Source organism: Oryx dammah, unplaced genomic scaffold (genome assembly GCF_014754425.2).
Source record: "Oryx dammah isolate SB20612 unplaced genomic scaffold, SCBI_Odam_1.1 HiC_scaffold_27, whole genome shotgun sequence".
Lineage (NCBI taxonomy): Eukaryota > Metazoa > Chordata > Mammalia > Artiodactyla > Bovidae > Oryx > Oryx dammah.
In genome coordinates this window covers 17,628,934-17,651,419 of record NW_024070211.1, presented here as the reverse complement: position 1 = coordinate 17,651,419, position 22,486 = coordinate 17,628,934, and the positions used below count along the sequence as shown (strand labels likewise).

At 41.1% G+C, this 22,486-nt stretch overlaps 1 protein-coding gene across 2 annotated transcripts in view; it reads right to left on the bottom strand.

The window, feature by feature from the left end:
* Window positions 1-4,609: 4,609 nt before the first annotated feature.
* The window catches only part of SLC16A14 (solute carrier family 16 member 14), a 33,469-nt gene continuing 15,592 nt past the window's right edge, over window positions 4,610-22,486 (bottom strand). Inside the window, exons 4-5 of one of the 2 annotated variants that reach the window (XM_040228178.1) lie at window positions 16,221-17,204; window positions 4,610-7,833 (exon numbers count right to left, since the gene is read on the bottom strand). In XM_040228178.1, coding sequence (XP_040084112.1) covers window positions 7,682-7,833; window positions 16,221-17,204 — 1,136 coding nt within the window. In that variant the 3' untranslated portion in view covers window positions 4,610-7,681. Of the gene's footprint in view, window positions 7,834-15,747; window positions 17,205-22,486 lie in introns of those variants that run through there. The other variant, XM_040228177.1, reaches the window with a different exon arrangement.

Genomic DNA, 22,486 nt, shown 5'->3' with positions numbered 1-22,486 from the left:
CTGGACTGAGGACGCATATCAACTGATACAGAGAGATGTCACTGACACAGTGTTCATGCCAAGAACACATTATAATTTGCTTCATAGTAACATTTAATTATAAATTATAAAGTATAAAAGTGATTTTTGTGAAACACCCAAAGAGTAAGAAGATATAAAAGATATCACAATGTCTATATCAGAGTATTGGAATTGCATTAAAATTTTTTTCTTCTTGTTGCTTATTTTTATTCTATTTTCAGTATACTAATACATACTTATGTGCTTATCAAATTCAGTATATCAATGAACATGTAACATAATACTTTTGTAACATAAAACTTTTTGTTAAAATACAATAATAACTCACAAGTTTCTCTTTATCAAAGTGTTACACTGGTAGTGACTTAACAAAAGGAAAAAACCATGCTAATAAACTCACTGTTGCTTTTTCAAATTGGCTGGAATGCTTTATATTTTGGTTGTGCTGAAGGGCATGCAGGATCTTAGTTTCCTGACCAGGGATCAAACCCACAACCCCTGAAGTGGAAGCATGGGGTCTTAACCACTGGACCAGCAGGGAAGTCCCTGGAATGTGTTACTCTTAAATATCCTGAAAGCTGGTCTCCAATTTTAGTGACCATAAAGGAACTGGAATGCAAAGGTAGGAAGTCAAGAGCTACCTGGAATAACAGGAAAGTTTGGTCTTCCCTGGTGGCTCAACTGCTAAAGAATCCACTTGCAATGTGGGAGACCTGAGTTTGATCCCTGGGTTGGGAAGATCCCCTGGAGAAGGGAATGGCTACCCACTCCAGTATTCTGGCCTGGAGAATTCCATGGACACTGTATTCCATGGGTTCACAAAGAATCAGACACAACTGAGCAACTTTCACTTTTTTCACTTGGCCTTTTAGTACAAAATGAAGCAGGACAAAGGCTAACAGAGTTTTGCCAAGAGAACCCACTGGTCATAGCAAACGCCCTCTTCCAACAAAACAAGAGATGACTTTACATATGGATATTACCAGATGGCCAATACCATAATCAAATTGGTTATATTCTTTGCAGCTGAAGATGGAAAAGCTCTATACAGTCAGCAAAAATAAGACTGGGAGCTGACTGGCTCAGATCATGAACTCCTTATTGCAAAATTCAGATTTAAAAATTGGAGAAAGTAGGGAAAACCACTAGACCATTCAAGTATGACCAAAATCAAATCCCTTACAATCATACAGTGGAAGTGACAAATAGATTCAAGGGATTAGATCTGATAGAGTGCCTGAAGAACTATGGACAGAGGTTTGTAACACTGTACAGGAAGCAGTGATCAAGACCATCATCAAGAAAAAGAAATGCAAAAAGGCAAAATAGTTGTCTGAAGGGACCTTAAAAATAGCTGAGAAAAGAAGAGAAAGAAAGAAAGTAAAGTCGCTCAGTCGTGTCCAACTCTTTGCGACCCTGTGGACTGTAGCCTACCAGGCTCCTCAGTCCATGAAATTTTCCAGGCGAGAGTACTGGAGTGGGTTGCCATTTCCTTCTCCAGGAGATCTTCCCGACCCAGGGATTGAACCCAGTTCTCCCGCATTGCAGGCAGATGCTTTACCGTCTGAGTCACCAGGGAAGCCCAGAGAAGCTAGAGGCAAAGGAGAAAATGAAAGATATACTCACCTGAATGCAGAATTCCAAAAAATAGCAAGGAGAGATAAGAAAGCTTTCCTCAGTGGTCAATGCAAAGAAATAGAGGAAAACAATAGAATGGGAAAGACAGAGATCTCTTCAAGAAAATTAGAAATACTGAGGGAACATTTCCTGCAAAGATGGCACAATGAAGGACAGAAATGGTATAGACCTAACAGAAGCAGAAGATATTAAGAAGAGGTGGCAAGAATACACAGAAGAACTATACAAAAAGGATTTGAATGACCCAGATAATCACAATGGTGTGATCTCTCACCTAGAGCCAGACATCCTAGAGTGCAAAGTCAAGTAGGCCTTAGGAAGCATCACTACAAACAAAGCTAGTGGAGCTTATGGAATTCCAACTGAGTTATAAATCCTAAAAGATGATGCTGTGAAAGTGCTGCACTCAATATGCCAGAAAATCTGGAAAATTCAGCAGTGTATACAGCACTAGAAAAGGTCAGTTTTCATTCCCATCCCAAAGAAAGGCAATGCCAAGGAATGTTCAAATGATTGCACAATCGCATTCATTTCACATGTTAACAAAGTAATGCTCAAAATTCTCCAGCTAGGCTTCAATAGTATGTGAACCAAGAACTTCCAAATGTTCAAGCTGGATTTAGAAACAGCAAAGGAACCAGAGATCAAATTGTCAATATTCGTTGGATCACAGAAGAAAAACAAGAGAATTCCAGAAAAACATCAATATATTCTTCATTGACTATGCTAAAGCCTTTGACTGTGTGGGTCACAACACACTGCGGAAGATTCTTAAAGAGATGGAAACACTTTACCTGCCTCAGGTAAAGAGGCAGGTCAAGAGGCAACAGTTAGAACCAGACATGAAACAACGGACTGGTTCCAAATTGGAAAGTAGTACGTCAAGGCTGTATATTGTCACCCTGCTTATTTAACTTATATGCAGAGTACATCATGAGAAACGCTGGGCTGGATGAAGCAGAAGCTGGAATCAAGATTGCCAGGAGAAATATCAATAACCTCAGAAATGCAGATGATACCACCCTAATGGCAGAAAGTGAAGAGGAACTAAAGAGCCTCTTGATGAAAGTGAAAAAGCGTGAAAAAGCTGGCTTAAAATTCAACATTCAGAAAACTAAGTCCATGGCATCTGGTCCCATCACTTCATGGCAAATAGATGGAGAAACAATGGAAACAGGGTCAGACTTTATTTTCTTGGGCTCCATAATCAGTGTAGATGGTGACTACAGCCATGAAATTAAAAGATTCTTGATTCTTGGAAGAAAAGCTACGACAAACCTAGGCAACATATTAAAAAGCAGAGACATTACATTGCTCACAAAGGTCCGTGTAGTCAAAGCTATGGTTTTTCCAGTAGTCATGTATGGATGTGAGAGCTGGACCATAAAGAAGGCTGAGCACTGAAAAAAATTGATGCTTTTGAATTGTGGTGTTGGAGAAAACTCTTTTGAGAGTCCCTTGGACTGCAAGGAGATCCAACCAGTCAATCCTAACGGTAATCAATCCTGAATATTCATTGGAAGGACTGATACTGAAGCTGAAGCTCCAGTACTTAGGCCACCTGATGCAAAGAGCTGACTCATTTGAAAAGACCCTGATGCTGGGAAAGATTGAAGGTAGGAGGAGAAGGTGATGACAGAGGATGAGATGGTTGGATGATATCACCAACTCAATGGACATGAGTTTGAGCAAGCTCTGGGAGACAGTGAAGGACAGGAAAGCTTGGAATGCTGCAGTCCATAGGGTCACAACGAGTCAGACACAACTAAGCGACTGTCAACAACAAGAATCAACTGATAAGCTTATCTACAAGGAAGATTTATTGGCCCAATCCTCCAAGATTCCAATCCACTAGGTTTTTATGTAGCTCCAGGAACCTACATTTAAAACAATTTTGGGGACTTCCCTGGCAGTTCAGTTGTTAAGACTCCATGCTTCCAATGCAGGGAGTGTGGGCTTGACCCCTGGTAGGAAAACTAAAGATCCTACGTGCCTTGTGGCCTAAAAATAAATAAATAGATGAAACACGAAAAAAAAAAGTCTGGACACAAGTTTTGAATTGGAAAAACATCCTGTGTATAAGGGAAAATGTCAGTCCCACCCCAGAACCCAAACTTATTCCTCCCTAGAGCTGAACATTGTTAATGTCTTTTTGTGTTTCCTTCCAGAAATGTTCTCTCTCTCTCTCTATGTATATATGTATATATATATGTATATATGTGTATATATATATGCACACACACAAGACATGAATCACCTTTTTTGTAGTTGGTAAAAATGTAATTGGGAGTACATTAGACATCTTGATTTTTTTCTCTTAGCAATATATCTTGAATACTGTTTTCTAATTTTATAGATGGATCTGTCTCTTTTTTTGTAACATTTGCATAAATACCATACTTTATTAAGCAGTTCCCACTGATGGACATTTAAATTATATCCAGTCTTTTATATAGCAAACAATAAATTAAACAACTCTTATTCATTTGTCTTTGTTCATGTACAACAAATTTTAGAAATGTAGTTGCTCAGTTAAAAGGTTTTTAATCTTTTAAATTTTGTAGCTAAACCTGGCCCTTCTAACAATTAATGTCAGGGGATTTTCTCCAGGTGGTTTGGTAACCATGCATGCATGCATGCTCAGTCACTCAGTCATGTCTGACTCTTTGCAACTCCATGTAGCCCCCACTAGGCTTCTCTGTCCATGGGATTTTTCAGGCAAGAATACTGAAGTGAGTCGCCATTTCCTACCCCAGGGGATTTTCCCCACCCAGAGATCGAAGCCGTGTCTCCTGTGTCTCCTGCATTGACAAGTGGATTCTTTACCACTGCGCCACCTGGGAAGCAGGTTTGGTAAGCACACCTAGAACCGAACTGATAATCATCACTTAGGAATTTTCCTCTTAAAACCAAGAAAATAAAGATTTTGTACAGAAACTCACTGACCAACTTTAAAGTGGACAAAATTTATTTAGTTATATGTAAATAAAACTATGTGGATACATGAGGGAAAACCTATAGACCATATAACATTACAATCAACTCTTTATAAGATCTTCAAAGAACTGTAAATAATATTTTAAACAGGATATATTAATGTACTTGCTGTAATTCTTTACAAGCATTCTCTTTTTTTCTGTTGGCAACATGAATATCGCAAGTAAGATTTACTTTGTTTTTGTAAAATGAGGACTTGATTTGGAAGAAATCATCACTTCCATAAATACAGTAAATCAACAAACAACTGGATGGACTGAACATGAGAAGGTCTAACTTGGATATTTAACCAAAGCTGGACCATCGGATAAAAAGTTTGTATTTTGTGATGCACAACTAACAGTGCAAACATTGACATTGGCTATTTAGCACCATTCCAAATATATAACTGCCTGGAGAAGACTCTTGAGAGTCCCCTGGACTGCAAGGAGATCAAACCAGTCAATCCTAAAGGAAATCAATCCTGAACATTTATTGGAAGGGCTGATGCTGAAGCTGAAGCTCCAATACTTTGGCCACCTGATGTGAAGAGCCAATTCACTGGAAAATATCCTGATGCTGGGAAAGATTGAGGGCAAGAGGAGAAGGTATGACAGACGATGAGATGGTTGGATGGCATCATCGACACAGTGGACATGAATTTGAGCAAACTCAGGGAGATCGTGAAGGACAGGGAAACCTGGTGTGCTGCAGTCCATGGGGTTACAAGGAGTCAGACACAACTGAGTGACTAAACAACAACTTGTTAATTTGATCGTGTCAGTAAATGAAAGTAAGGAAGCAATGTCATCAGTTTTAAAACCCACAATATGATTTTCAATCTATTCATCCTAAATTAATAGTAAATATATATTGAGAGAGAAAAAACACTGTGTCAGCATTGAACATTACCTTTATCAAAAACAGGCAGCAGGATCCTTTCATAGCAACCAAAGCTGTCACGATAACAAACAGGTCGTGTTGGACCAAATGGAGTATGACATGCAATTTATTATCTATCATAATTTACAGACAATTCTCGAATCAGTGGAGGTAATATTGTGAGTGTATTAGTCATGCTTTTGTTCCTCCTTTCCACTAGCTGCCTTTTGTTATTATTGTTATTTTGGTCGTCCCTTTCATTACACAACCCCTCCCACTAGACATTAGAGCAGGAAATAATGGAGATGAAACAAAAAGGAAATGTGTGCATGTAATCACCAGTTAACAGCTCTGAAGGGTTTGGTGGAGTCAAAGACTGAAACAGCTGGCTAAAATTAGACTGGGGTAACATTCTGTGACTCCAGTTACTAGTACCATTCCTGTCTAATCATCAAGGATAATTGAGAATGGTCTGTACTCACTTTAGATAAATTTGACCCGAGACACTGGCAATGATATTAAAATATTTGTGTGTGTGTGATAAGCAAATCGTGAGTGAAAATTTAAATAGTTCTAAAATATGTGTAAACAAGTAAGGCAGCCAGAAATTTCAAAATGATTCTCGGAAGAACATTTTGCAGTCTGAAAAATGTTTGGCTTAGAAAAATAGAGATCTCCGATAAAGGAAGAGCATTATTCAATGTCATGAATCATAGTTATCGTCTGTATGAAATCAATCAAGAGAACCATTTTAAAAACTGTGCTGAGCTCAGGCAAATGAATTGTCCAGAGCACACCAAGAGGCACTGGAGAAGGGCTATTTGTTACCACTACTCCAATGTCTAGTGCACAGACGTTTGGACCAAGGGCCTTTTGTTTATTATCCTTACAACATGATAGTCTTATATTTAGGATTAGTAACATGCTTTACAAATGGTTTAAGCAACCAGCTTTACATGTCAATCAGCAATTAGTTTTCTACTTTATTTACTGGGTAAGAGAAACCCAGAAAAAAATTTCTATAGGCCCCAGAGCATGCTGATAAACTAAGAGGCCAATAAAACGAATAAAACTGCTTGAATTTTAGCCCTTGACACAATGGTTATATGCACAAATATGACTTTCACTAAGGAGATTATTTATATTATTTATTTATTAAGATTTGTCTCAGATTCAGTTTATAACTATATAATACTGCATTAGGAGTAATGGCAAATGCTATTTTTAGAGAAAGATTTAGAAATTGTATGCCTTAGCTGCAGAATTCTTTAATAAAAATATAAACTGTGTTTCTTTAATTGTACTAAATGCATTGCCTTTGAAATTAGGGTCTGCCTTTGTTTTACACTGGTAGAGTGATTGCTCCCTGTAATACTTTCTGAAGTCTAGCATTTTTTTGTGCTTAAAATTCATTTACAGGTTTCCTCCACCATCTGAAAGCAGAGAACATTCTATGAAACCTTAATCGAAATGGCATAAAGCAAAGAAGCCATGACCTCCGGACACATCTTGCTAATGGATGCACAAATAAACTGAGATCAAGCACGGATGCTCATAGACACCATCCAAAGTCCTGGCGACTTGATGCTGAGATGCCTGTGTGGTTCCTGGGAGTGAGCTTGGCGCTGCCTCTGCAAACGTTCTCAGCAAAACAAACGCTGAACAAGGTTCCCCTTTTTTCGTAAAAGCAAAAATCCTCCTCTAGTTTCTTCCTGTGAGCAAAAACTAATGCAGGTCTTTCGTAAAAGCAAAGTAGTGAAAAATGCTTTCAAAAAGCAGGCAAACCTTTAACTGTTAAGTTTTTCAGAAGCACTTAGACACCTTATTTTCACCTTACAAAGAAGTAACTAGGTTGAGAAGCTTTCATTCTGTTTTAAAAGCTTTATCTAAAACCCTAGTCCGAGTATGGATGATGAGATAGTTTTTAAAAGGGAATTTCTACCAGTGATTCAATTGGCTGTCTTTGCAGGACACTGGCATCTCTAAGGTGTGCGTGGTCCACAGCGCCTCTCCCCACACGGACAGGCAGCGCTGCTTTCACATGAAGCCATGGCATTTAAAACAACAGTTCCAGTTACGGGACAACACGCTTTCCCACGATATGTCACAGGCTCCTCACAGTAGCCATGTGAGGTATGCATGAGGATGACAACATCACAGGACACTACACATTTGCGCCATCCATGTATTTTTTTCTGGACTGTTCTATAATTTGAATACACGGTTGAATGAGTAAAAAGAGGATTCCTACCATGTAGAGTAAACCGCTTATATAGAAGGAAAAGTCATATTTTTGGGTGATGTCGTAGATCCACCCTACAAAACAGAAAAGAATATATTCAGCATAATGAAGTTGAGATAAACAAAGTCAAGAACACAAAGCAAACATTTATTGCTACTATAAGTAATTTTCTAAGAATGTATTATATGTCATTTAATGCCCCAGACATTTCATGTAGCCATTTTTTAAGTCTGGGTGCTGTTGGAACCTGAGTTCTCAGTACCTGAGAATGACTACATTTACCTTTAAAGCCACTGGGGTGCTTTTAAAGGCACTGAAACAGTAGCTGGCAGACGTATGGGAAAAATGTGGCTCATAGCCCTTGGGGCTAAGTTTTAAGCTGGCAAAAAGCCAACCGTGAAAAGTGACTCTAATGATTTTCTTTTTTACACAAATCTTTTCTAAAACCTCAAAACATTTCAGAAGAAGTTTCTAGTGTGTATCCAAAGAGGCTGAGCAGAAGATACTTGAACTTTGATTCATTCTGAAGTATATGAGGGTAAACATCTGTTCGAGAAGGAATCAAAATTTCTAGGTTTTCTGAAATTCACATTTATAGCTATAAACCTTAATATATATTTAAACTTATGAAAGTTTAAATTGCCAAAGACATAGCCTTAAACGGTAAGTTATCAGTTCTTTTATTTTATTTATTTTTAAAAATTATTTATTATTATTATTTTTTTTACTTTACAATACTGTATTGGTTTTGTCATAAGTTAAGTCACTCAGTCGTGTCCGACTCTTTGCGACCCCATGGACTGTAGCCCAGCAGGCTCCTCCGTCCATGGGATTCTCCAGGCAAGAATACTGGAGTGGGTTGCCATTTCCTTCTCCAGGGGATCTTCCCAACCCAGGGATCGAACCCAGGTCTCCTGTATTAGATGCTTTAACCTCTGAGCCACCAGGGAAGCCCATACATTGACATGAAAACACTTTACTCTTAATGTTATAGTCTGATGGGTTTCCCTAGTGGCAGGGGTAAAGAATTCACCTGCCAATGCAGGAGACACGGGTTTGATCCCTGGGTTGGGAAGACTCACTGGAGAAGGAAATGGCAACCCACTCTAGTATTCTTGCCATGGCTTCACAGAGGAGCCTGGTGGGCTATAGTACTTGGGGTCGCAAAAAGAGTTGGATAAGACTTAGCAACTAAACAACAACATTAGTCTGATGCTTTCATATAATGATCTTACTAAGGACTTCATAAAATTCTGCCATATCTCATGAATTCTAAGATACTGTGAATTACATGATGCATCATTATCTTTCTATCAATAAAAAAGGAATACTTGTCAATTAAAATATGACTTGATGTTTTCTTAGAACTATGTAAAAGGCATTCTGACTTCAGAGATGTTAAAATGTGAAAAAGAAAAGTTTCAGAAACTATGAAACATGATGTTTCATTCACTTCAGTGATTAAGGGTCAGTCACGGTCCCCACATTGCCAGTTATGCAAACTGAGAGGATTAAGCTAGACACAGAATTTTATTTATGATAAAAATGTAAACATTCACTTTTTCCATTTCAGCAAGTGCATTAATTAGCAGAGGCATAAGAAAAATATAAATTATTTAATGACCAAACAGTATTCCACGGCCACTTTAAAAAAGTATCTAATGATACTGCAAATGAATGGATAAATGTAACTTAAACCCTCTCCCACCAACAAACAGCTACACAAAACCAGCTGCTAAATGTGTCAACTACTTCCTCTGACTTCCTGGGTGTTATCTGTATCTCCTGCTTATCGTAGCCAGTGCTTAATGTTCCTGAATGAGTCAAGGCCATCATAAAGAAAAACAAACACTTAATAGCATCAAAATTGTATACTTTTCAAAAATCCCCTCAAAAGCTATGAGTTCTGGACATACTTTAAAAGTAAACCAAGCTTTTGAGTCTGTCATTTGATACATAAAAGAAGAGAATATCAGAATCTTTAAATGTGGTTTAGTAAATGTTCTATCATCTTTTTTTTACTCTTCAATTTGAGACAAGAGGGGCAGATAAGATTATGCATATAATCCAGAAACAGTGATTCAGCTTCAGCACTGAATCAGAAAGTTCACTGACATATGAACTAAAATACATCCAGCTTTGCTTGTGCCTCCATCTGTTAGCTGTGGACTACTATGAATTATGATGAAGTGAAGAATTCACTGGCAGATAACGCTGAGTGGCATGTCTTCACAAGCAGAGTACAAGACAGCACTATCTTAAGTTATAATTTGTAAAAAATCAATACATATAAACGAGGTTCTCGTAACAGTCCACTCATTCCAGATGAACACTGATCTTGTCAGTTTAACAGTTCATTCCTCACTTTTCTATGATCAAGTCATTGGGAGTTAGAAAGTGATGCCTCTAAGCAACCAATAGCTCAAACAGGTTGATTTCCCACCACTGCTTTCATGAACTCGGAGACAGGATAAAATCCTCATTACAAAATTAATATGTACTTAGTTCAGACTATTTACTTACTTTTTTGTTAGAAGTGGTTGAGTACTAGCTCCAAGGCTCTGTGATATGGCCCCTATCCACCTCTCTTGCTGCCCCAAACTCAAACACAGGCACAAGCCATTCTGAATTTTTTGGAGTTTCAAGCACATTTGTCTTGGCACCCTGACTGTACATGTACTATTACTCATTCTGGGGGGACAGCAATAAACCCATCACCCTTAGAGAACATCCTACCATCTCCTTCCACCACTCCATCCTCCCTGATGCCTGCAGACTATAGAAAACAGGACTAAGTATTGTTATAGCCTTACATTGAATTAGTTATATTTTAAAGTCTTTCACCTTTCCTCTAAAAGTATAAACTTCTGTAAAAACACCTTCACATGTCCCAATCTTTAAAATTAACTCAATTTTTCAAAAAGTGCAACCAACTTTACCAAACAATTTGACAGTGCAAATTGTTAGGAGCGGCCCTAATTTTTACATTAAATTAATTCCATGGTTTTCTCCAATCTACCTTTAGGATTTATTCTGAAATGATTCCAGATCCTGCCATCTCTGCTAGTTTGAACTCAACCCAGTCCTGAGTCTGATGCCAAAGCAGGTCGGGAGACAGCACTTTTATCACGTGCTTCAGTCCAGCACATGGGGACAAAACTCTTTAGAAACGACACGTTTCAGAGGAGACACCCACCTCATTCATCCATCACCCAACTCTCCCATCCATCACCCATCTCTCCCTATAGGTCTGATCTCAGTCCCTTGGTTTGGAGCTCGGAATTCTTGGCAGTCCTGATCCAACCATCAACTGAAATCAACAGCTTCAAAGTAAAAACCTGGTTACTTATTAATTTGCATTCCTTTTTCATTTGAGTCTATCAAATGAAGAGTGATGGCTGTTTTTCTTAATAAATAAGTGTTCCCAGTTCTTGGTGAAAAAAATTACAAATTATTGTTAGCCTGTTCCATTTTGTGTGAATACTGGAGATAACTGTGGATGCTTGGTCAGTCAAATCTGGTGGCTGAGTTTCACTATACTTTACCCTGGAAACATCTAAAAAAGGATCTACTATTACTACGTCTTTTAAAAGAGACAAACTGAATGCCCAGAACATTATACAATGAATTACATCAAGAAGTTTGTGTTGCTAAATGACACGGTTGAAGTGACTGTTCAATATCTTTGATTGCATATTCTTCTGCTAAATGGATATGTGTGATTATCTAACATGCTACTAAATTGTACCAGATTTTTTTTAATGCCAGTAGAAATCGCTTTGAAAAATGGAAAACACATTCATTTTTAAACCCATTAAAAAAGAAAAAACTAATGTGAACAGTAATTTTCTTTATAGCACTTCAAGCTAAGTAATAATTTCTAGCCCACCTGGAATTTCTAGCAAGAATTTAATGTGGTTATTTAGTTACTCATATTGCCAGCCACTGCTATAATGCATAAAGGCTGGTCTTGTGTCTCATTGCAATAGTGGCTCCTTGGCCTGGAAAATAAATGAATTAAACACAATGCAGTTAGCCAATCATGCTGCTCAGCATTTCTCAGCACATAGGTTCAGTGGAAGAAAAAATAAACAAAAAGAAGGAAAGGCCCCTTTAGGTTGCTGGCCTGGAGATGTACATCAGAACATTGATTTTAGCATTTCCATGGCAGCATTTTGAGGATTCCCTGGTGGCTCGGATGGTAAAGAATCTGCCTGCAATGTGGGAGACCCAGGTTTGATCCCTGGGTTGGGAAGATCCACTAGAGAAGGCAATGGCTACCCACTCCAGCACTCTTGTCTGGAGAATCCCATGGACAGAGGAGACTGGGGGGCTACACTGTGGCTGCATTTCATACACATCCACCATTAACACAGTGCTTTCTACCATCCATTGTGGATCAAATTCAGCTACAGACTCCACTTCTAGGGAGGAACCTTGAAGCAGAGATCAGACCTGAGGACTGAGAGGAATTACATCTTCTAGTTGTAATTCCTTTCCCTTCCACTCAAGAAAGTGCACTAGAATTCAAATGTGTGAAAAGGAAATGACCATAGGGATGGGATAAGAAAACCATGCTGTCAAACTTTGGTGCTTTAATTAACACTGATCATGAATCAGCTGCTTTGTGATAGCGCTATTGCAATCTAATGAAAAAGTAAAAGTGAAAGTCGCTCACTTTCTTTTCACTACTCTTTGCGACCCCGTGGACTATAGAGTCCATGGAATTCTTCAGGCCAGAATACTAGAGTTGGAAGCCTTTCCCTTCTCCAGGGGATCTTCCCAACCCAGGGATCAAACCCACATCTCCCGCACTGCAGGCAGATTCTTTACCAGCTGAGCCACAAAGGAAGTCCAAGAATACTGAAGTGGGTAGCCTAGCCCTTCAAGGGATCTTTGGGACCCAGGAATCAAACTGGGGTCTCCTGCATTGCAGGTGGATTCTTTACCAACTGAGCTATCAGGGAAGCCCACTGCAATCAATGGATCAGTATAAAGTAATTCCAGACTGACCATTAGAAGCAGAAAGTACCCCCTGATCATGCAAAGAAACATCTAATGGCAGATTCTAGTTCCACATACAGTATACCTGAAGGACTTCCAACAGGAGGTGGATAAGCCACTGATTAAGTCCCCATCCCCTTAATGGATATTTAACTTCTTTGGAAGTTACCACTGGTTGATTAATCCAATTCCCATTCCAAATCTTTTCTCCTTTCCTTCCTCTAGTCCAGAAGCTAGAACAGAAAGCTCTCCAATTTTCAGTTTTCCTTGAAGCTTAGACTCTGTAAGACATAGTTCTGGCCAATTAGATATAAGTGGAAGACTGCTGGGACTCTCATCCCTTCCTCTTTCTTGTTATAAATAAGTTTGTAGTGACTGGATCCACTGGAGCCTTATGTGACTGTGAGCAATCAGCATGAGTAAAAGGCCAAGAGGATCTTGAGACATTGTCTCAATATCATCTAGTTTCTGAACTCGATTTCTGGTCATGTGATGCAATTAAATCTCTATTTAAGCTACTATTGTTGGGGTGTGATTTTACAACCAAATGCACCCCTAACTGATAGAAAATTCTATACAATGAGATCACTGAACAGTTCTGACTTTTCAGCTGCCAACAGTCTACTGCATTGCTATAGATATTCACTGTCACCTAAAAACGCTGGCTTGCACTTCTGTGTATGAGCAGAAAATAGGAGCAGCCTGACTCAGAAGGGGCCCTATATGTAGCCTCTGGGTTTCCTAAAGCAATTCTTGCATTTTATTTATTTTATTTTTTTCAATTCTTGCATTTTAAACCTTTAGTCAGCCAGCTGCCAGCGTTGTCAGCTGAACCGTTATTGCTCAGTCGCTAAGTTGTGTCCAACTCTTTTACGACCCCATGGACTGTAGCCTGCCACGCCCCTCTGTCCTTCAGTATCTCCGGGAGTTTGCTCAAACACTTGTCCACTGATTCGGTGATGCCACCCAACCACCTCATTCTCTGTTGCCCCCTTCTCCTCCTGCCCTCAATCTTTCCGAGCATCAGTTGAATTAAAAAAAATAATAATATATATATATATATAATTTCTGGAGCTTCAAATCTTGTTGGGTGGGACATAAAGATGGGTGTGTTAGTTAGCACAAGCCCTCTGCCAGTGGGGCCCTAGGATAGGAGATGACTGTGGGTCTGCAGGGAGACTGGGAAGAAAGAGGTGGGAGGGTTTTGGCCTGAATCCACGAGTTTCCCCAGCTACTGGGAACAAGTATTTATGCACAGGATATGAAAATAAAGGGCCAGGAGCAGCCAGAAAGGAGAGAGTGGGACATCTGAATAGGTGAGGCTCCTCTGCTGAAAACCCTGCCCAAAACTTCTGGTAGCTCTGACAACTGCTGCCAACCCTGGCCTGGATGCCTCAACAGCCACCTCCTGAGACTACCTTGGTGTTAACATTTGACCCCAGCCTCTGTCATGCTTTGCAGGCTCCTGCCTTCAATCTCAGGACTGCGGGGAGACTCTGTGACTTTGCCCAGCACCTGGCTTCTTGGGGACTGGGTCAACCTGCTACGAAGCTTAAAACCCGCCCAGAATGACAGCTTCAGAGGTACCTGCCCAGGCACGGGACTCCTCCTGGGTGCCTATGGCTTCTGGGATGCCCTATGCAAGTAGCAAATTCTCCACTGAACTGAGGTGAACATATGTGAGAGATCTCACCCTAGATGTTGGCAACTGGAGGCCTCTGGGCCTTGGGTAAGCATAATGTCCCAACTCTCCCCAAATGTCCACACGCTAATCTCTGGAACCTGTGAAGTTACCTTAGGTGGCAAAAGGGTCTCTGCAGATGAAATTAAGTTTAGGATCTTGAGATGGGTTTTTTTCTGGATTATCCAGTGGACCCAATGTCACAGGCATCTTTAAAAGTGAGAGGAGGTAGCAGAGTCAGAACCACAGAAAAACGAGAAGATGTTCTGCTGTTGGCTTAGATGATGGAGGAAGGGGTCAGGGGACAAAAAAGCAGGTGGTCCCCAGAAGCTGCAAAAGGTAAGCAGAGTGCCCCAGAGAGTTCCAGAAATAATGTGGTTCCACCAACACCTTGGTTTTGGCCCACTGTGATCCAGTCCTTGGAAGGAAAGTTGTGACCAACCTAGACAGCATATTAAAAAGCAGAGAAATTACTTTGTCAACAAAGGTCCATCTAGTCAAGGGTATGGTTTTTCCAGTGGTCATGTATGGATGTAGGGTTGGACTATAAAGAAAGCTGAGGGCCAAAGAACTGATGCTTTTGAACTGTGGTGTTGGAGAAGACTCTTGAGAGTCCCTTGGACTGCAAGGAGATCCAACCAGTCCATCCTAAAGGAGATCAGTCATGAATATTCATTGGAAGGACTGATGTTGAAGCTTAAACTTCAATACTTTGGCCACTTGATGTGAAGAGCTGACTCATTTGAAAAGACCTTGATGCTGGGAAAGATTGAAGGCGGGAGGAGAAGGGGATGACAGAGGATGAGATGGTTGGATGGCATCACCGACTCAATGGACATGGGTTTGGGTGGACTCCAGGAGTTGGTGATGGACAGGGAGGACTGGAGTGCTGTAGTTCATGGGGCTGCAAAGAGTCGAACACGACTGAGCGACTAAACTGAACTGAACTGAACTGATCCAGTTTAGCCTTCTGACCTCCAGAACTGTAAGATTATACATTTGTACTGTTTTAAGCCACTAAGTTTGTCGCGATTTATTACAGCACCAGTAGAAAACTCCTGGGCTTCTCAGGTGGCGCTAGTGGTAAAGAACATGCCTGCCAATATGGGAGATGTAAAAGAAGCGGGTTCGATCCCTGGGTCAGGAAGATCCCCTGGAGGAGGGCATGGCAACCCGCTCCAATGTTCTTGCCTGGAGAATCCCATCCCATGGACGGGAGCCTAGTGGGCTACAGTCCATGGAATCGCAAAGAGTCGGACATGACCGAAGCGACTTAGCACACACACAGAAACTTCTACAGGGATAGCTCCAGCCCACAGATCTGTTGAATCTACAGATGTGTTTTGAAAATCTGGAAAAGTCACCTGAGAGGGCAGAGTCCTAGCTTCCCATGGGTTGTCGGGGTGGGGAGGGGGCTAACAACAGAAGGGCTAGTCATGATTTTCTGTTATTTCTTGGTGAAATCAGCTTGAATTGGCAGAGACTGCCTCCTTCTAATGGGGCACAGGCTCTGCACTATGGCACTGTCTGTTTTACCAGCCTGGTTGTTTATCTCACAGGTTAAGGACCAAAAGTTCATCCACATTCTATGTGCAAGATTGACCTTTAACTTGCTAAAATTTATACACAAGAAATTGGAGGCAGGAATGGGGGCAGGGAGAAAGGAGTGTGTGCACACATGGAAACTTACTTCATATTCATCCTGGACTTTTAATATAAATGAAAACCCGATCTTTCTGCATGCACTCTGAGCTCTTAATGCCTTGAAGCGTTTACCTGCAAAAGGCGGTCCCAGCAACGCGGAGATGCCGTTAGCACAGATGATGATACCGTAGGCATTGGCCAGGTGCTCGATCCCCACCAAGTCTTCCGTCACCACGGGCATCAGGGAGAAATAACCGCTGGAAAAGCCTATCAGGGCGCAGATGACTGCCAGGCCGGCGTAGGTGTGCATCAAGGGCAGAATAAAAATACTGAGGACCAGGGTGAAGTTGGCCATCAGGAAGACATTCCACACGCTGATGCAGGGTAGGTCGGCCACAACGCCCAGGACCACTTTGCCGAAGATGTGAACTATGGCTATGATTGAAGTCAGGGGGAACACGTTGTTTTGCTCTGATAAATTGTACAAGTTGACTATTTCTGGGAGGTGAATGAAAGGGATGACGAAGCTGCTGTAGGCAAACAGAGCCCAGAAAATAAAGGCGACAAACATCCGATTAGTAAAGAGCGAGGCTGTCCCAAAATAGCCCGAGTACCAGTCCCGGAAGCCTCTCCTGACCCTCATGGTCAGCTGGCTCACCGTCTTCAGAAGCCGGAAGGCGCACATGTCCTTTCTGTGCGCGGCTTTCTCCTGGCACGCCTGGGCGGGCGCGTCCCCGAGGGAGCTGTCCTCGGTGCCAGGGCCTCCCTGCTTCTCCTCGGCGTCCCCCAGTTGTCCACTGGACCTGACCGATTCGGTGGAGTGAGCCGGCAGGACGTGGTGCGGCGCCTTCCCTTCCGGATCTTCGCCGTCCATCCCAGGAGAGAGGGGCCTCATGAGCGCCCCGCACACACACAGGTTCAGGGACACGGCGCCCTGGATGAACATGGCGTTCCGCCAGCCGTACTCCGCGCACAGGTACTTGAGCAGCACCGTCATGAGGAACGTGCCGAACCCGGTCCCGGTGGTGCTGAGACCCTGGGCGAGCGCACGCCTCTTCTGAAAGTACCTGCCCACCATGACCACGGCCGGCAGGTAGGCCATCCCGCTGCCGAAGCCTGCGGCCCCGAGAGGGGAGAAAAGGCAGACAGCACAACGTAAATGGCCACAGCCCCAACTGGCAGCCTTCAAGATCATCTGTATCTCATTACCTTCATCTCTGTAACTGTTTTTGAATAACTACAATGGTTTAGTTGCTAAGTTGCGTCCCACTCTTGCAACCCCATGGACTAGATATAGCCTGCCAGGCTCCTGTGTCCATGGGATGTTCCGGGCCAAATACTGGAGTGGGTTGCCATTTCCTTCTCACCCCCCCAAATAACAACTATGCTGCTGCTGCTGCTGCTGCTAAGTCAGTTCAGTCGTGTCCGACTCTGTGCGACCCCATAGATGGCAGCCCACTAGGCTCCCCCATCCCTGGGATTCTCCAGGCAAGAACACTGGAGTGGGTTGCCATTTCCTTCTCCAATAATAACAACAATAGCCAGTACTTATTGACCACTCACCGGGATCCATGTGCTTTACAGACATTACCACAGATAATCCCCTCTATAAAAGGGTAACATCTTATACAATAGATGCCATTATGCCCATTTTGTACTTGGAGAAGCTGACACTCAGAAAGAATCTGAACCTAACTGTGTTTTTGTCATCCAAAATTTGGGCTTTTCCTGCTGTGGCCTACACCCACCCCGAGTTTTCTCTTCTTTTGTGTAACTTTTAAAGATATAATCATCATTGTTTTTTAAAAAAAGGAGCTTGGGAGGTAAGTACCAAGACCTCACCCACAGAAGTCTGTTTCTAGTCCATCATTTCTCCCAACAGGCTTTCCGCATAGGTTACACCAATAATAATAATAAATTATATTAGATAAATTATATATACTAAATAAACAACTAAAGTCTGCATTCTCACATGAGAATATAAGCTCCACCAGGGCAGGACTGTGTGTATTTTAGCCCCTGGTATGCTGGGCATTGCCCAGAATATATAGCGCCTGCCTAATGATTTGTTGAAAGATAGCATGCATTCTGAGCGCTCTGCTGTCAGTGCTAATCGCACTTAATACACAGGAAGTACTCATGGACAAGGGGAGGAAGTGATTCCAGGAAATTTACAGAAGCCTTAGGAATGGGCCAATGTGTTCCCAAATTCATCAGAAGAATAAAAGGAATTAAAATGTACCCATGAGTATACATAGCTACTAGACGTCAAAACCACCTAATACTCATTTGTAGCTCTGATTTTTTTAATTGTATTTTTCTTAGAAAACAGGAACAGCTGGTCGTTTGCATGGACAAAATTAAAATGCTGCTGGGGAAGGTGGTGTGTGTTGGAGGTAGGGGGTATTGGGAACACTTTGTGCTTTTGCACAATTTTGCTGAACCTAACAGTTGTGGTGCTGTGCTCAGTTGTGTCCGACTCTTTGTGACCCCATGGACTGAAGTCCACCAGGCTCCTTTGTCCATGGAATTTTCCAGGCAAGAATACTGGAATAGATTGCCATTTCCTTCTCCAGGAGATCTTTCTGACCCAGGGATTGAATCCACATCTCTTACGTCTCCTGTAGTGGGAGGTGGGTTCTTTACCACTGCAGCGTACCTCGGAAGCCCTAAAATGGCTCTAAAAATGAAGTTTATTTAAAAATAAAATAAATATGAAATCAAATTAAACATTGGCCAAGAGGTTGAGGGTTGTGTTCTCAACTTCTAGGTACAGATGGAGGGAAACCATAAAACCCCGCTTCGGTTGTTCAAGGGGTTCCCATTCTGTTCTAATGCTTACAACTTCCTGACATTAGGATAACAGCTTAATAGCAGAGAAGAGGCTGTGACCAACAGCATTCCCCAAAGCTGAGAAGCTTCCGTAGTTCAGCATCATTTAACAGTTTCAGAATTACTTGAATTTGGAAGGAGACCAGAGCAGTCATACACACAAATATAATAAGAAGCTACCGCTGACTGAGTGGCGATGATGTGCCAGCTGCCTTTCAGGTTTTATCTGGTTTAATGTTCACAATAACCTGAAAGCTACCTGTGGTTATACCCAAATTTTTAAAAGGAGCATTGAACCTCATGGAGATTAAGAAACTTTCCCTGACCTTGCAGCAGGTAGCCGGAGAATCTGGATTGGAATGCAGACCCAACTGAAAGGTCTGGTCCCTTTCCATCGTCCGTGCTCTGTCTCACCCTTAACTGCTCATCCCTCGGCTGCCAGGATGGAGCTGCAGAAGCTTTTTGCTCCAGCTTTTAAAATAGATCAATTCTTTAAACTGGATAATCTCATCATTATCTTATCTGAAAAATGAATTATTCCTTGATATCATAAAATATCCAGAAGGTATTTAAATTTCTAATTGTCTTATGCTGCTGCTCAGTTGCTTCAGTCATTTCCTACTCTTTGCAACCCTGTGGACTGTAGCCTGCCAGGCTCCTCTGTCCATGGGATTCTCCAGGCAAGAATACTGGAGTGGGTTGCTATTTCTTTCTGCAGGGGATCTTCCCGACCCAGGGATCAAACCCATGTCCCCTGCATTTGCAGGTGGATTTTTTTTTTTTACTGCTGCACCACAGGGGAAGACCCTGTCTCAAAAATGACCATATTTTTTAAAAATTTGTTTAAATCAAGTAAGGCCCACATATTGCTATTTGTTGATCTATATCTATATATATATATACTTTAAGTCTCTTAAGTTCTCTATTTTCCTCACAATTTACTTGTTGAGGAAACTGGATCATTTGTCCTTTGAAATTTGCCATTCTGCATTTTGCTGGAGGCACAAAAGTTTACTTTTCAAAATCTGATTTGTCACTGACAATAACCAACATCCTAAATTAAATGTGGTTATGGATCGCTAAATAGCAGCAGAATGAAATGACTAATAAGGAACCAAATCGAGAGACCAAAGCATAAAAGTAGCACCAATTATAACATCATTTAAATAATAAATACTCCCATGACGTGTGAGAAAAAAAAAATCCGTGCCTGATGCTATAAATATCTATTACTTCTCCTTGTCCTGAACAGCATCCCCCTTCCTTATGTGACTTTGTGATTCATAATCAGCACAATTATTCTATGAGTGTGTAGGACAGGCCTTGGAGCTACTGAGGCCCAAGCCCAGTGGTCAAGCAGGACCCTGGAACAATTCTTCACCACACCAGGTCGATTCCCTGGTGGCTCAGCCAGTAAAGAATCCGCCTGCAATTCAGGAGACCAACATTCAATCCCTGGGTGGGAAAGCTCTCCTGGAGAAGAGAATGGTAACTCAATCCAGTATTCTTGCCTGGAGAATTCATGGACAGAGGAGCCTGGAGGGTACAGTCCATGGGGTTGCAAAGAGTCAGACTCTTTGCAAAGAGCCAGACTGAGCGACTAACACTTGCACTTTGTACCCAGATAAGCCAGGAAGAAGAAGAGCAGGGGAGAATCAATCCCATGGTTTTGAGTAAAAAGCTCGGATTGGAGGGAAAGGTTCTTCCAGGAGCCGAGTAAGAAAACGGAGCCCTTAAATGGCAGAGCTGAAGAAGTTTGTCCAGACTCTCCTGGGTAAGTAAGATCACTCAAACAGATGTTAATTTTCTGCTCATTAGGAGGATATCCATGCAATTTTAATTGCCTAGTGTTAAAAAAACAAATACAAATAAATCTGCCTCAAATGCTTCTTGTAATGAAGGATGTCACCAAAGTCTCTTTCAAACATAAAGAGATATGTACATACAGATATATAAATGTTTATCATAAACATGCATACACACATATATATCTCAGTAACTTGCCTTTAAAATTTTAAAAATTAATTTAGTTTTGTTTTTGTTGTTTCAGTCACTCACTTTTTGCAGATCTTTGCATCTAACTTTTTTTCTTTTCTATAAAATAGGGTCAATCAGTTTCAAAATGTCTCACTAATGACAGCCCAACAGTATACAAGCTAGCTGATTTAGCTGGATTTTCCACTTAAATATAATTATATTTGGAGAGAAAGTGGATACATTTATTTTCAGAGACTTTCTTCAAGTGTTTCTTGTATAAAAAGTGGGTGCAATAAAGTGTTTCAAGAAACACTTTCCTTTCACTGGTCTCCTGATCTTTCTCCTACTTCCTTGGATCCATAAATAATTGTTGAATAAATAAGTAAATGAATGAATATGGAGATTGTTATTTGAGGATCAAAAGCAACTAATTGCAAGACATAAAATTCCATTTAAACAAAGAGTCTGAAACAAAGAGTCTGACCATAGGCATGTCTAAATGATGGGAATAAATTTCAAGTCCTAGTTTTTTCTTTTGGCCATGCTTGTGTGATCTTAGTTCTCTGACCAGGGACTGAACCTGAGCCATGGCAGTGAAGGGCAAAGTTCTAACACTGGTAAACCCCCTGGACCACCAGGTAGCTCCCTCAAGTACCAGTTTTGGGGATCGATTCATAGTACATATGTCCAGACAACATGGATCAAGTTCCTAGGGGCTCCCATGTGTCTGCCCAGAGACCCCGGTGTGACTCCCTCAGTTTTAGCAGAAGTAAAATCCCTGTGCCAGCTCTATTCATTGGACTGTTTTGGGGAAGTTTCTAAATCGCCTCAGGAAAAATATTTTGAATTGTTCTTTAAGAACCGTTGTCAAGTCCTTCACTTCAGATCAATGATTTCCAAACTAGGCTTCACAGCATACAGAAGTGCTTTTTACACCTAAAGATGTATATGTGAACACATCACAGAGAACCAACTTGTCAGCTTATGTGGACAATTGGTTTTTATGTTCACCTTCTCCTGCTACCTTAAAGCATAAACTTAAGCTTATAATAAAAACATGGTATTATATATAATAGCAATTATATATTAGCTAACATTTGCTTAAGACTTTATTATGTGCCAAGCATTGTGCTAAGTGCTTCATACAGATCATTTCATATAACCTGTTCAACAATCCTGTAAGCCAAGCAGTCAATTATTCCATTTGCAGATAAAGAGACTGAGGCATAAACAAGTTAAGTAATTTTCCCAAAGTCACACATATAAGTGGGGGAAAAAAAAAGCAAGGGTTCCAATTCTAACTTTGAACTCTTATGAAAACACCACCATCAAGGTGCCATTTATGACGATTATAGCTCTGTATTCAAAAAGGTCAGGCTGGATCTGGTTCACTGAAATACAATTGTATGAGTAAGAAACTACTTATCCATGTGCATTCTGCTATCTGTTGATAGAAGAAATTATGGCTGGGAATACATTTTGCAAAATAGATATGCAAACTGTGCTGCCTGAGCTAATTTTTATATATCTCCTGGGGACTGCCACTCTGCTCTGGATTTGATTCTTACAGTCTCTAAAGCTGTGTGGGT